Source organism: Zosterops lateralis (genome assembly GCF_965231275.1).
Source record: "Zosterops lateralis genome assembly, chromosome: 1".
Classification (NCBI taxonomy): Eukaryota; Metazoa; Chordata; class Aves; order Passeriformes; family Zosteropidae; genus Zosterops; species Zosterops lateralis.
This window is the reverse complement of record NC_139762.1, coordinates 65,306,843-65,319,331: the sequence shown is the minus strand read 5'-3', so window position 1 is coordinate 65,319,331 and position 12,489 is coordinate 65,306,843. Positions and strand designations below refer to the sequence as shown.

General features: G+C 40.6%; 1 protein-coding gene across 1 annotated transcript; it reads left to right on the top strand.

Moving 5' to 3' along the window:
• Positions 1 to 229: 229 nt before the first annotated feature.
• On the top strand, positions 230 to 12,147 carry SMIM13 (small integral membrane protein 13). Its single transcript, XM_083881346.1, has 2 exons — positions 230 to 348; positions 8,748 to 12,147. Exons 1-2 carry the CDS (start codon positions 273 to 275, stop codon positions 8,939 to 8,941), a joined length of 270 nt encoding a protein of 89 aa, XP_083737472.1. The 5' UTR covers positions 230 to 272; the 3' UTR covers positions 8,942 to 12,147.
• Positions 12,148 to 12,489: the final 342 nt, after the last annotated feature.

The window sequence follows — 12,489 nt, the reverse complement described above, 5'->3', positions numbered from 1 at the left end:
CACACCGCCCCCCGCCATTACCCCCGTGCCGCAGGGCACACCGGGACTTGTAGTCCTCTCTGTCGGGGATCACCCTTCCTCTCGGGCCGCTGCGGAGGAAAACGAACTACGACTCCCAGGATGTCCCGCGCCCCTCCCCGCGCCAGCGCGCTGCCCCGGGAGCCCCGCCCCGCCTGGCCGCCGGGTCGATCGGCGGCGGGAGGAGGAGCAGCAGCGGGGCCGCCGCGGCCGCCGGCCCGGCCCGGGTCCCGTCGGCTCCCCCCGGCCGCGCCATGTGGCAGAGCATCGGGCTGACCCTGCTGGTGATCGTGGCCACGCTGGCCTGCGTGCTGCTCTTCATGCTGTGCGGTGAGCGCCGGGGCGCGGGGGGCGGCCCGGCTGCGGCGGGAGGTGCTGCCGCTCCCCGCCCGGGCTCGCAATCTGTGCTGGTTCCTCCGGGCTGCGATTGACTTGAGCGGGGGAAGGAAAAGGGCACCGTGCCCTGCTGTGTGGGAGCGTCTGTGGTGCGCAGCGCCCTCTTCTCTTTGTTCCCGAGTCCTTTCTAGCCTTGATATGCTCCCGGAGCCTTACTTCGGTGTCTAATTCGGCGTTTCCTCTGAAACTGAGGGGTTTTTAAAGTGGTGGGACTCCTGGGCAGTCACCCTGTGCGGCTGCTACCTGCCCCGTCTGAAATGGCAGAGAGTGCAGGAAGTAAACTTGGGACCGGCATCCCTCGGCTCCTGTTTGCTAGAATTGATTGAAAATAGCTCTTAGGAGGTTTTTATGTGGATTGAGAGGAGGAGGCTCGGGGGGAACCTCATCGCCCTCTACAACCACTGACATGAAGCTGGTAGTGAGGCCCATTTGCTGTGCCTGCAGTCAGAGGCCCAGGGAAAATGGCCTTAAACGGAGACAGGGAGATTCGTATTAGAGATGAGAAAATATTTTTTCATTGTTAGGGTGGTCGCGGATTTAACAGGTTGACCAGGGAAGTGCTGGGGTCACCATCCCTGGAGGTGTTCGGGAGGAGTCTGGATGTGGCGCTGGGTGATGTTTTAGTGACTTAGAGGTTACAAGCAGCTGTGCTGGGTGAATGGTTGGTCTGGATGATCTTGAAGATTTCTTCCAGCCTTGATGATTCATCCAAAGCTTGCTTTTTTTTTTTTTTCCTTTTTTTTTTTTTTTTTTTTTTTCCTTTTTTTTTAATATGCAGAGAGGAGGGTTAGTTCAGTGGGAGGGATGACTTGCAGGTGTGTTGGAGTTCTTGGAAGGAATCAGCAGTGCAGTGTGTGAATCTTGTGGCCAATAGGCAGAGCTTGGAGATCTCAAAACAAATAAACAAACAGAAACCATGCAGGCAAGTTCAAACTGTGCCATAATATGTGATGAGAGGCTTGTGAGACTTACAAACCTACCCTGCACCTTGGTGACAGGTGAGTTTACAGGTGGTTTCTGAAAAACTGAGGGAGCAAAGTGAAGATTGACATTTAATAGTTTAAAAACTGCTGCTAATTTTTGTCAAAATGATAAAGCACTGTGAAAATCTTTTGCATTATCAAGGGGACTGGATAGTGAAATGGAGACTGAAGCCCAGTATTAACATGTATGAAGTAAGGCATATAGAAAGTGTGAAATGTGTACACATACAGTTTGTATGGAGAAATACAATGGAATCAAACTGAGCTGCTATTATCCCAAAGAAAGGATTAGCTGAAGTAATTGCAAGCATCTCTCCAAAATATCTTTGTAACGCTTTGTAGCTAGCAAACAGGCAAATCAAACATTAGAAGCCTGAAATAGAAGAGAAAATGTCATTATACTGCTATAGGAATCATCCATGTGCATGTCTCACAGTGTATTTTCTTATTAAAGTGTATTACCTCATTTAAAAAAAAAATCCTTGTTTCTTTTTAAAAAGATAGGGTTTCCTTAGCAATTCTTTGTTGAGAGCTGTGAAATTATTTCTGTGTGAAGAAACTCTAAACAGGTTAGATCAATCAAGCCTGGAAAACAGATGACTGGAGAAGGGGGGTGGTGGCTATACCACTGAATAGCATGTCAAAAGTGAAGTGGGAAGCGTTGTGAAATGTCATCACTGCAGAGGAGTTGGAGTTCGTGAAGTTAAATGGTCAAGCAACAGGCTGAAAACAAAAAATGGTTTTACTTTTACAAAACGAGAAAATAATTTGCAAGCTCATTAACGAGGAATATTTTGGATGCTGAAACTTCTGTCATTTAAAGTTCTGGAAGAAAGGTGAAGATCTTGGTCATTGTCTTGGGTGAGGAAATCTGTGAAATACTGATAACTGGAACTGCAAGGCTGTACTTTGCTTGGTCTTGTGCTCTTTTCCTGCACTGTCTGTTGTTACAGACTAAACAGTGACATAAGTAGATATTTATTCAAGTTTCTCTACCCTCATTAGGTGTTCACCGGACACTTTTCAACTTTTAGGAGATGCAGCACGGTAATTGCTAGAGTTGTTGTATTTTCAAAGTATGCATACAAGATCTTTGCTTACCATCTTGCTGAAAGAGTAATACAATTTTGCAGCTTGCTGTTCAAACTCAGAAACAAGCATAATTTTCCTCAGGCCTTTCTGCCTTTGTCTGTATATGACAAATGGAATTGAAATGCTAAGCATTAACTTTGGCTGCTAACATAATCATTTGCCTAGTGCTTTCTTGGGTAAAGAAAGCAGAAGTAATTAATAACTTTAAGTGGCTTGTAAATACTTAGCTGTTTGGAATTACATATTGGACATTCATCTTGAATTCCACGAATACTTTGCTTTGAATCCTTCATTGTATTTTACATTAATCACTATCAGACTTTTAAAAATGATTTCTAAAAGTCACCTAGATTTCAGATGTACCAAACACAGGAAGCTGACACAATCATTGCATTTTTTTGGGGAGGGATCTGAACTATTACCATGTTAGAAGAGATTCAGCGGGATTTGACAGTGATTTGTAGGATTTATAATGATTTTTCCATCACTCAGCATTAATTAATTAATTAGTATTGGTTATACCACTTATACTTCTCTTGCCATGGAAAATATTCAAGGAAAACAGTGTCATGACCACTACTGGAGAAAAAAAATGAGTACTTTGAACTGAATTGTTTATGTGTGCTGGTGACAGGCACTTTCCCTGGGAAGGTTGGAAAGAGTAAGTGACCTGTAGATGAGAAGGTGGAGAAGAAACTGCCTAAGTGCTGTGTGTGACAGGATATGAGCAAAGGCTAGCCAGTGAGACATACAAATTAATGGACAAATCTGACATGGGAAGGGCTGGATGTAATCTGGAGCAAGCCTGATCTGATGATGAGAATGTTTTCCAGCCATCTGACAAGAGGTGTTGAAACAGCCTTATGAGAAGAAGGGTCAAGAGCATAAAGAGCTGGGACTTGGATTTTGAGTGCCTCATAAAAGGACTCATGGGTTGATTGCTTGCAGAGAGTAATAAACTTAAATATCCAGGAAACATCCTAGGATCACATGGATTTCTGTTGCCCATTCACATATGATGTGATAAGTGCTGTCAAAACTTAAATAACGAGAAAAACTTTTTTTCAAAGTGAACAGACAAAATTCAGAGCACAAATTATCAGAAGTTACTTTGACTGATTCTTCAGCAATGTGAATTAAGCATTTATGTCTAATTTTGAATAAATGACCTGATTTCCTTTTCTTTAAAACATGTCTGGATGCTGGCAACTGCTACTTCCAGTGTTAATCTGAATTAATTAAGAAGCACGGGTGGCTTGCAGCTAGCATTTGTAAACTGATCACATCTGACATAGAAACCATTGAGGTGCTGTAAACACAGCAAATTTTCAGTTGCTCTTTTAAAAGTGGGACTAAGGTAACTTGCTCCCACTTTTTTTATTCCTACCTTTTCGGATTTTCATTTTCTGGTGGTTTTATTGCTGCTTTTGTGTATTCCATGTGCCTGTGAGATGGGAGGAACTTGTGGACAGTCAAGGATATAGGATAAAATACCAGCCAAGGTGAACTGTGGTATTGCTTACCTCTGTGTATTTGTTTTATTTTCCCAGCGTAGTAATGCAGGAAGCCAAGTGAAATTGCCAAAGTGCCTTCACTGGAACAGATGGAAGCGTTCATCTCATTTGGCAAGAGGCTAATGAAATGCGGTTTGAGACATACAACCTTAAAATAAAAATCGTGTAACTCTAAGTGCTGAAATGAATGTGTGGCTCACGTCACAAGTATGAATTCAGTTGCAGATGGGAAAACATTTCAGCCCTAAATTCTGCCTGAATTACTTTCCTTTAATGCTTTGTTTAAACAGTTTTGAAACTCTCTTCAATGAGTGATTCTTGGGAAATACCTTAACAGATGAGGAAAGTCATGCTTGATTAGACTGCTCATAAAGAGAAAACATCCTTTAATTTGAAGTTGAGTTTTGAAACTGTTACAAATGGGAGATGAGAAGAGAGCAAGTTTCCTTTTGCTCAGTCAGCAACCAGCAAGTGGTAGTGCTGCATTACATGGGAACAGTTTTAAGGAGCTGTGCAGAGCCAAGCACCATGTCACCTATGTCCCCTGTTATCCCAGTGTCAGAGCAGTGCTTCCTTCAGGCTGATCTCTCTCTAGCAAAGCTGTCCTCTAGGGCAGTGTACTAGTACTGCACTGGTTCAGAGGTGTGGATGAAGTGACTGGTGCATGGTTGCCAAGTTACCTTACAGAGCTCAGAGAAGAACCCTGTTCTCCCAAATCTCAGGTTAGCATCTCCAGCTCCATGCTCTTTTTTTTTTTTTTTTTTTTTTTTTTTTGGCAGCTGTAGCTGCTTAGAATTTTCTGTGATGGACACTTCAGCATTTGAATATAGGCAACATTTACCATGGCAATACCCCAGTTCTAAATTAATTCCCATGTTCTGGCATGATAGGATCCTATTTTCAAATCAGTAGGGACACAGAAGTAAAATGATCTTGCAGGACTGCACAGGAATTCCGCAGTAGAGTCAGAACTGGAAGCTCAAACTTCTCTGTGTTGTGCAGTTATTGCATCACTATTCTGCCTTTCTTAGTTTCATTTGTATTTCACATAAGAAAAATCAAGTTGCTTTTCCACAGCACTCAGTATTAACGCTGGGATTTTTCTTTTGTTTGCTTTTCCTGATTCAAATGGGAAATGTGCTCTAGTAAAGAAAACTCTGTTAGCTGTTGCATACAAGCCAGTGAAAGGTGAATGAAATGGATGGGCCTGAGACTTGTTATCCCTCACTTTTGGAGTGGATGTAACTTTGTACTTGGATCACTGTTTCTTTCCCATTTACAAAGAACCAAGAGCTGATGTTTGATGTGTAGTCAAACCATAAAATGTTTAACATCTGAATTGCATGGATGTTACATCCTCTGTGAGTTAGTCAAAGGCTTTGACTCACAGCCCCATCTTCACAAACACATTGCGTTGTGATTTATTAGAGGGGGGTTGAGATAATGATGGCACAGTATCAGATGTGGCTTAGATGTCTTTGCATGGCATCTGTCTGTGGCATTTTTAAGTGAGATGGTGGCTCCCAGCCTTTAATGAGTACTACATTGTGCAAGGCTGGGAGCTGCTGTTCTGCCTAGCTACAAAACTCTGGTAGATTAGATTTTGCAACACTGGATTCAGGTACATCAAGAGCTGTATCCCCTGCTTTGCATTGGGCTGATGTATGTTTGATCTGGCTGGCTGCTTTGAGAGGAGCTTCTTTCACCAGTTAGTGTAGAAATATTGTGTATTATAGTCTGCGTGTCATCGCTACTTGTTTCCTGAAGGCGTGTTCTGGGTGTGCTGTTTGGCTTCCACAGGCTCAATCAAACTGAGGATGATGTTAAAAGGTGAATCAAATAGCTGAAGAAAACAAAGCAAGCACTGAAAGACTGATTCTAATCAAATGGGTTTTGTGTGGTGAAGCTAAACCAGTAGGACTTCTTTGAGAGCAGCTTACCTGAACAGAGTGGAAGTGTTAGAGGTGAAAACCAATGGTGTCAGTTACCTGTCCAGGAAGAGCTCTACAGCAAAAAACCCACAAAGCTAAACTGAGCCACAGACAGACAAGAATGACTAGAGATGCCCATTTTACCTTTCTTGTGTGTGTATTTTAGACGCATTTACAATTGTTTTCTTTTTTAAAACACAGTTATGTAACTTATAGTTCTTCAGTATGGCACAGTGCTGGGTGTTACCATTTTGAATTTACCATTCTTAAGAGAAAAGAAATTAATAGAAAATGTATTGTCTTCTGATCCAGAGACAATGTGAATCTGCCTGTAGGCTTTGTGTCTGTGTGTGTGGTTTTGTTTAATGGTGTATTTAGCTGATATTGTTGCTGGAGAGATTTCTTCTTGTCCAGAATGACTTTTTCTTTAGTAGTCAGGTTATTTCCAAGGAAATTGTTATTTATTTAGTAACAGGCGACAAGGAGGCTCAGCCGAAGGGGCAGTCTTAACTTGATTTGGACAAATGTGTTTGGTTTGGGATTTTATTTTTTTTTTTAACGTTCCATCCAAGTTGGCACAGTAACTAGAGCAAGTGAAAGAAAGAAATCTCTCTACTTTGATTACTTTATACCTAAAGGTCTCTGGTACTGGCTAGGAGACTTTGTGAGGGTTTTGAAATTCCAGTTTTCAAGCCTGGTTGCCCTCCCACTATTGCCTTTGGCTAAGCCTGTTGCAATTTTCTTTTTGCAACTGTGGTTTGTTTCACCTGCCTGTTACCACTGGTCTGTTTGTTTGGCTGCTAGAACCAGTCTTGTTGGCTGATTATTTACACTGTCTTCTTTGTAGTCTGGGGCTAGAGAGCTCCAAAGTCTGTTTATGGTACTTGGGGTTTTGGATACTTAAACCATTCTGCTCTGCTCGCTAACTCAGACCAAACACTGAAAAGAAATGAGTGCTGTTTTTCTTAAGAGTGTGAATTAACTTTGTTCATTCTTTAGTATTTCCCCAACACACACCCCGTAGTAAATCTGGGTGTTAAGTAGCCTGTTTGCAGTGAGGGAGGAAGCACGTGGTTCACTTTATTTAGCTTAAGTTAAAATACCTCCTTTAATGGAATAATTATTTACACCAAATATACTGAAGTCATGCTTCTATAAAGTGCCCTAAAACCCTTCGGGAATGCCCTGAATATTTTTGGCTCATCCTCCTCCCTCTTCCCTTTCAATGGAAGCAATTTTCAAAGAGCTGCTACCACAATTTTTACTTTCAGTTTTAAAAGAAAAGAGAAGCCAAACTGAACCATCTACCATCAGGTTCTTTTCCTAGGTGAAAGGGAATGTAATGCATTTGCAGAACTTGAGATTCAATTTAATCACAAGTCATTAAATGGTTTAGGTATTCATGGGAAAGGAAATACTTGTGTAGGCTCTATGAATTAATTTAGGTCATAAAAGGTTGTCATATAAAAGCTTTTATTCAGTTTTCTCAGGACCAGAGGAGTTACTGAAATTTCAGAACTGCAGGATGTGGAAAGTATTCCAGGAAGGAGGAGAAGGGTGGGATCTTGTTTTTGTCATAAGAAATGGATTGCCTGTTGACTCTGATTACAGAAGAGGAGGAAATACAGAGGTGCTGTGGTTATATGTGTTATTTCTAATATGCCCTGTTATCCATTCCCAGAAGTCTGCTTCTGTGGAAGCTGTGTAATTGGTAGGATAGTTTTCCCTAGCTCTGTAAAACAGGGCTCTTAATATCTGAATAGGTCAGCAGTATAGGCTTAAAGAGCTGGCAAGACCTTCTGATCAGAGATTGAGACTATTAATATATAGCTCTGTGCAGACCAGGTGGGTATTGGTGTTGCAAACGATGTTTGTTTGGCATTTGTTTTCACAGAGCTGTTTAAATTTTGCTCCACTTAACGGTATTCATGGAGAAGTTGTATTCCTGTTTGGTGGGTTCTTCTAAAATTAAGATTGTGGCTTAAGTTTAGATATATTTTTATCTGCTTTTTCAAGGTTTTTTGGCTACCTGTTACAGAAACACTTAGACAAGACAGAGGAGGAGGAGCGGATGGATCTTAAATATTTTTTAAGATAACCACATTTCTAGAATCTATCTCAGCTCTTTAGTTGCATAATTTTGGGACCTAGAGTATTTTAGCATTGGAGCATAACATAGATTTACCACAGAATGTTAATTTTATTTTAGTGGGATTTGGGCGTGGTGAGGGATCTCATTGAATTTGGGGAATGTGGTCTTTTAGTGAATACAAGGAAGACCTTGTCCATTTCAGAATAGGATTTATTATAAAATATTATATTAATTTGAAGATCTGAGCAAGTGTGGTTAATAGTGACTACGCAATGCAACTTTAAAAATGTGATTTCCAGAATTTAGTGTTGCTGAGTGTGGGGGGAAATTCTAGTGCTTTCACAGTGCCTGTGTAATGAATCCTGACTCTTTGCTTGAGATATAACCACAGGACTTCTTTTTTCCTGACAATTATGACCTTTATCTGTGTGATGGCGATGGTGATCACTCACCTACTTGCCGTAGCAGTAGAGTTTAGAATGTGTAGGGCTTTTCCTGGAGCTTAAATGTTGCTTCTGGATGAGGACAAACTTTATGAAGTTGAAATGGTTTTTATAGCGCTGTAAAAAGGAGTGGATGTGTTGCGGAGCAATGTTGGGGTTGGCAAATAGAGGATGGGAGCTGATGAATTTTTTTTCCCTTTTGTGATATACTTTGCTGGAGAGCTGACTGTCAATTTGTATGAAATAACTAAGCAATACCTTTTTTCTTTCTCCTGCAGGATGGTATGTGGTCTGGCAATTGTTTTTGTCTAAATTCAAATTCCTGAGAGAATTAATAGGAGATACAGGGTCCCAGCAGGGAGACAACGAGCCTTCAGAAACTGAAACTGAACAGGAAATTCCACCCTCGCCTCAGAGAGGGAGACAGAAATCAGCTCGGCAGCGAAGGGCACCGACAGAAGAGACCACATAAAGTACTCCACTGAACTTCTGAGTAAATGTGGATGCTTAACATCTCTGCCCTGTGCCCTTCAGTGGTGTGATCTTACTGACAAACTGACCTAAGAGGTAACACTGATCTCTGTGGACCTTTCCTTCTGAGCTACCGATGGATGATGCTGCTGTGATAGAGTTTCAGAGAGGGCTTCAGCAGCAGGTTACAGAATACTGGAAGAATGCAGAGGTGGAGAGAAATCTCCATCACAAAAATGCTGAGCTCCTGTATCTCCCCTCTCAGCACGCAGATGAAGAACAGGTCCTGGACCATAGGCTTAGCCTTTGTGTTAGTCTGAACATAGTAAACATTTCAGACTTGAAATAGTTTATAAATTATTTTTTCTTTGCAGCACTGTAACTACATATAGTGAAATTGAGTTTTATTTCCTTAGCTGTATATGAATATATATATTTTTTCAACCTTGAGAAAGCACGTGAACTAAAAATCAGTTGAAAGAATATCCTGCTTTAGAATGTATTCTAAAGTGAGATTTTAGTTAAGTTGTTGTATATGTAAAAAGTATAAATGAAATATGAAAAATCCTATTAGGTATACATGATTTGGAGGTTTTTATTATCTCCTCTTTTTTAAAAAAGAAGGAGATGCAAAGAAAGCAATTGGATGACAAGACCTGTTTTCTTGGTTTTGGTATATAAGAAAGATTCTAGGTTAAACAGTCCTGCTAGGCTTCTGAATGTTTTTCCTGAACCTTTCACTCCAAGTCCAACCTGTGCTGGAGACAGGAAGGTGCCTGGGTTATACACTACCCACTGTTTAGTATTCTGAAGTGTCATCTTTGGTATTTGGGCACTGAGCACTTCTCTTAGCTCTCCTTGTACACCTTTACATTAGGTATTTGGTATCTAACAACTTTATTCCAAGAAGCAGTTAAGGCTCTCTTACCAGTTTGTCAGGCATCACTGGGACACTCTTGACAGTGTTCCAGCAGGGAATTTGGTACCTCACGTTTGCTGGAGGACTTACGAATTTTTACTGGTAATCAGCAGTTGCTCCTGTTTTCTCTGAGGATGAGTTCTACAGCTATTTTGACATTGCACTTCTGAATGAAGAGCTCCACTTCTGTTTATCTAGCAGCTCTGAAGATTGATGCATGAGATTTTGGAAAGAGGAGGAACATGCATGTACCACCTCTGATGTGTGTATGAGAGAGAACTACCAACAGACGTCGTCTTGAACAGCTTCAGTTTTCTCTCTAGGTTTGGATATGTGGTAGTGTTTGGATCATTGTTCCATGTACAAAAACTTAATCAAGACTTTAAAATTGGTCTTGTATTTTCAGCTGTTAAGAAGTTTAAACCTATGGCTTCCAGATTGTGGTTTGGTTCAGTTATATGGCTAAAAGCAGCAGCATTTAGGTTTTTCGTCAAGTAGGCCTACATCTAGAAGAGCACTCTGTTAGTGCCTTTATGTTTTAATTTATCAGTTTTGAATAGTGATCAAAATTCAATGTGGGGCATTCACTTCTTAAAATCATTTGGATATTTCATTATTAAAATTCATAAGATCAGCCCCGACTTTCCTTTGGAGTCTAAAAGACTTTGTTTCATTTGCTAGCATGTATATATTAAGCACAAGGTTACATTTTGAGGCATGATTAGGCAGTGCTATGCACATATCCTGTAAACACACGTTGAAATACTGATTGTCTCCTCCTCTGTCCTGTGTGTTGGCAAGGGAATGTCTAATGATGGTTGAATTGTTTTTTCCTTTTTCATTTCTCTTTAATTAGTAAAATTCCCATTTACTCAAACTGAGCAAAAGCCATCAGATCCTATTTCCTGCTGCTTTCAGTTTGCCTCACACAACTTAATGTCCCAATTTTCTTGTGTGCTTATGTCTTGTCACATGGTGAGACTTGCAGTCTAGCAGTTCTAATCAAGTACTGGGACATTTTTCTTAAGATATTAGCATCTTTGTCTAGCTTTGCTAATCTAGGCTTACAAATAAAGATACTTATTCTTTACTGATATAGGATATTGACACTCCACTGCACTTCACTTTACCTAGACTGTAGTACACAAAAGACAGCAAAAGGCTGATGCCTGTAGTGTCCCTGGCTAAGTAACAGTGACTTAGTCCCTGCTTCTAGGAGCTGTGAAGAAATGTGAAGTCATGGCAATATACATAGCTAGTTCAGGGTAGCTCTGAAGGTGCAAAAATCAAGACTCTGGAGCAAGGTAATGAAGGAGAAATCCGTGTGGGTTTGAATGCGGACACCAATCAAATATGCAATAAGATGGATGTGGAACCTGTGGGTAGCTCATCTGCTCTAGCCAAACAACTTCCTTCTCTCTTCCATGCTGTCTGTAGGTGTACATTTCACTCCCCAAAGTTATTTTCAGTCTCTTTCCTTTTCTAAACAGCCAATGCTATTTTCTTAATGTTGTGATGTAGCTGCCAATAACACTGTCTGCCTAGTGTATAGCTTTAATGATCTTACTCGTAGCAGGCCAAAGGTATATTATATAATGTGGTTTGGAAGAATTTTGAAATGCTGATGTCTTCTGTCAATGCATAATTTTTCTTGAAGGAAACTGTAGTGAAATCTTTGTACAGGGCCCTTCATGTAAGAACAAAGCTGCGTGTGTGGGACGTGTACTTGTGATAAGACCTGGGTTGTGATTGCTGGCAGTCCAATATACTCATGTCTTCAGGTGTTCTTACCAGTGTCCTTCTGAAACGTTAGTGGTGGGTAAGCACTTAACTTTGAATGGACCCATCCTAGTCTGAAACCTTATGAAGGCAATAGGTGACACAGTTGGTCTTGTTTCTCTTTAGTGGGATCTATTTTTAAAACTATTGCCTTATTGTTGCAGCCATTATCTTGAATGTATTTTGGGTTCTTATTTTAAAAAATAGTCATATCATCTTTGTTGCAGGGGCTGTGTAACTTTGAATAAGCAGTAATTTCCTGTGTTGTATGTGACAGTGTTGCAATTTGTGATCACGTTGCTGCTTAATATCAGGTTTTACACTGAACTAGACCTGTGTATGTCCTTCTGTTTCATTTGGAAATGACCAGCATAAAGAATATGTTCAGTGTGGTCATTTGCTTCTTCAGTGTTACAAAACTCTACCTAAAGCTTCTGTGATTGTCTGCTTTCATCATTAACTGTTCTTTTAACTGACTGCACAGATGAAAAATAAAGTAACCAGACTTGTTATGAATATTTGACCTGAGTGATTTTCTGTTTACTTTTTTGAATGTTTTTTGTCTGTAGAATTAGACTGCTTGTTTGAGTGTGAAACACTACAAAAGAGGACTTGTCAAAAGTTGCATTCTACCTGGTGTAATACCTGCAGATGACTTTAGCAGTAGTACTGGGTTCTTTTTCTTCCAGCAGTAACAAGGCAGAACAGAGTAAACAGCAAATAAAGGCACTTCACAAATTTTCATCAAAAACAAAACATGATGAGTCCTTGATTTAGTACAGCTCTTGTGACTGTTTAGGCTTCTTTTTTCCCTTGCCAAGGTCAGGATGAATAACATGGGAAATGAAGAT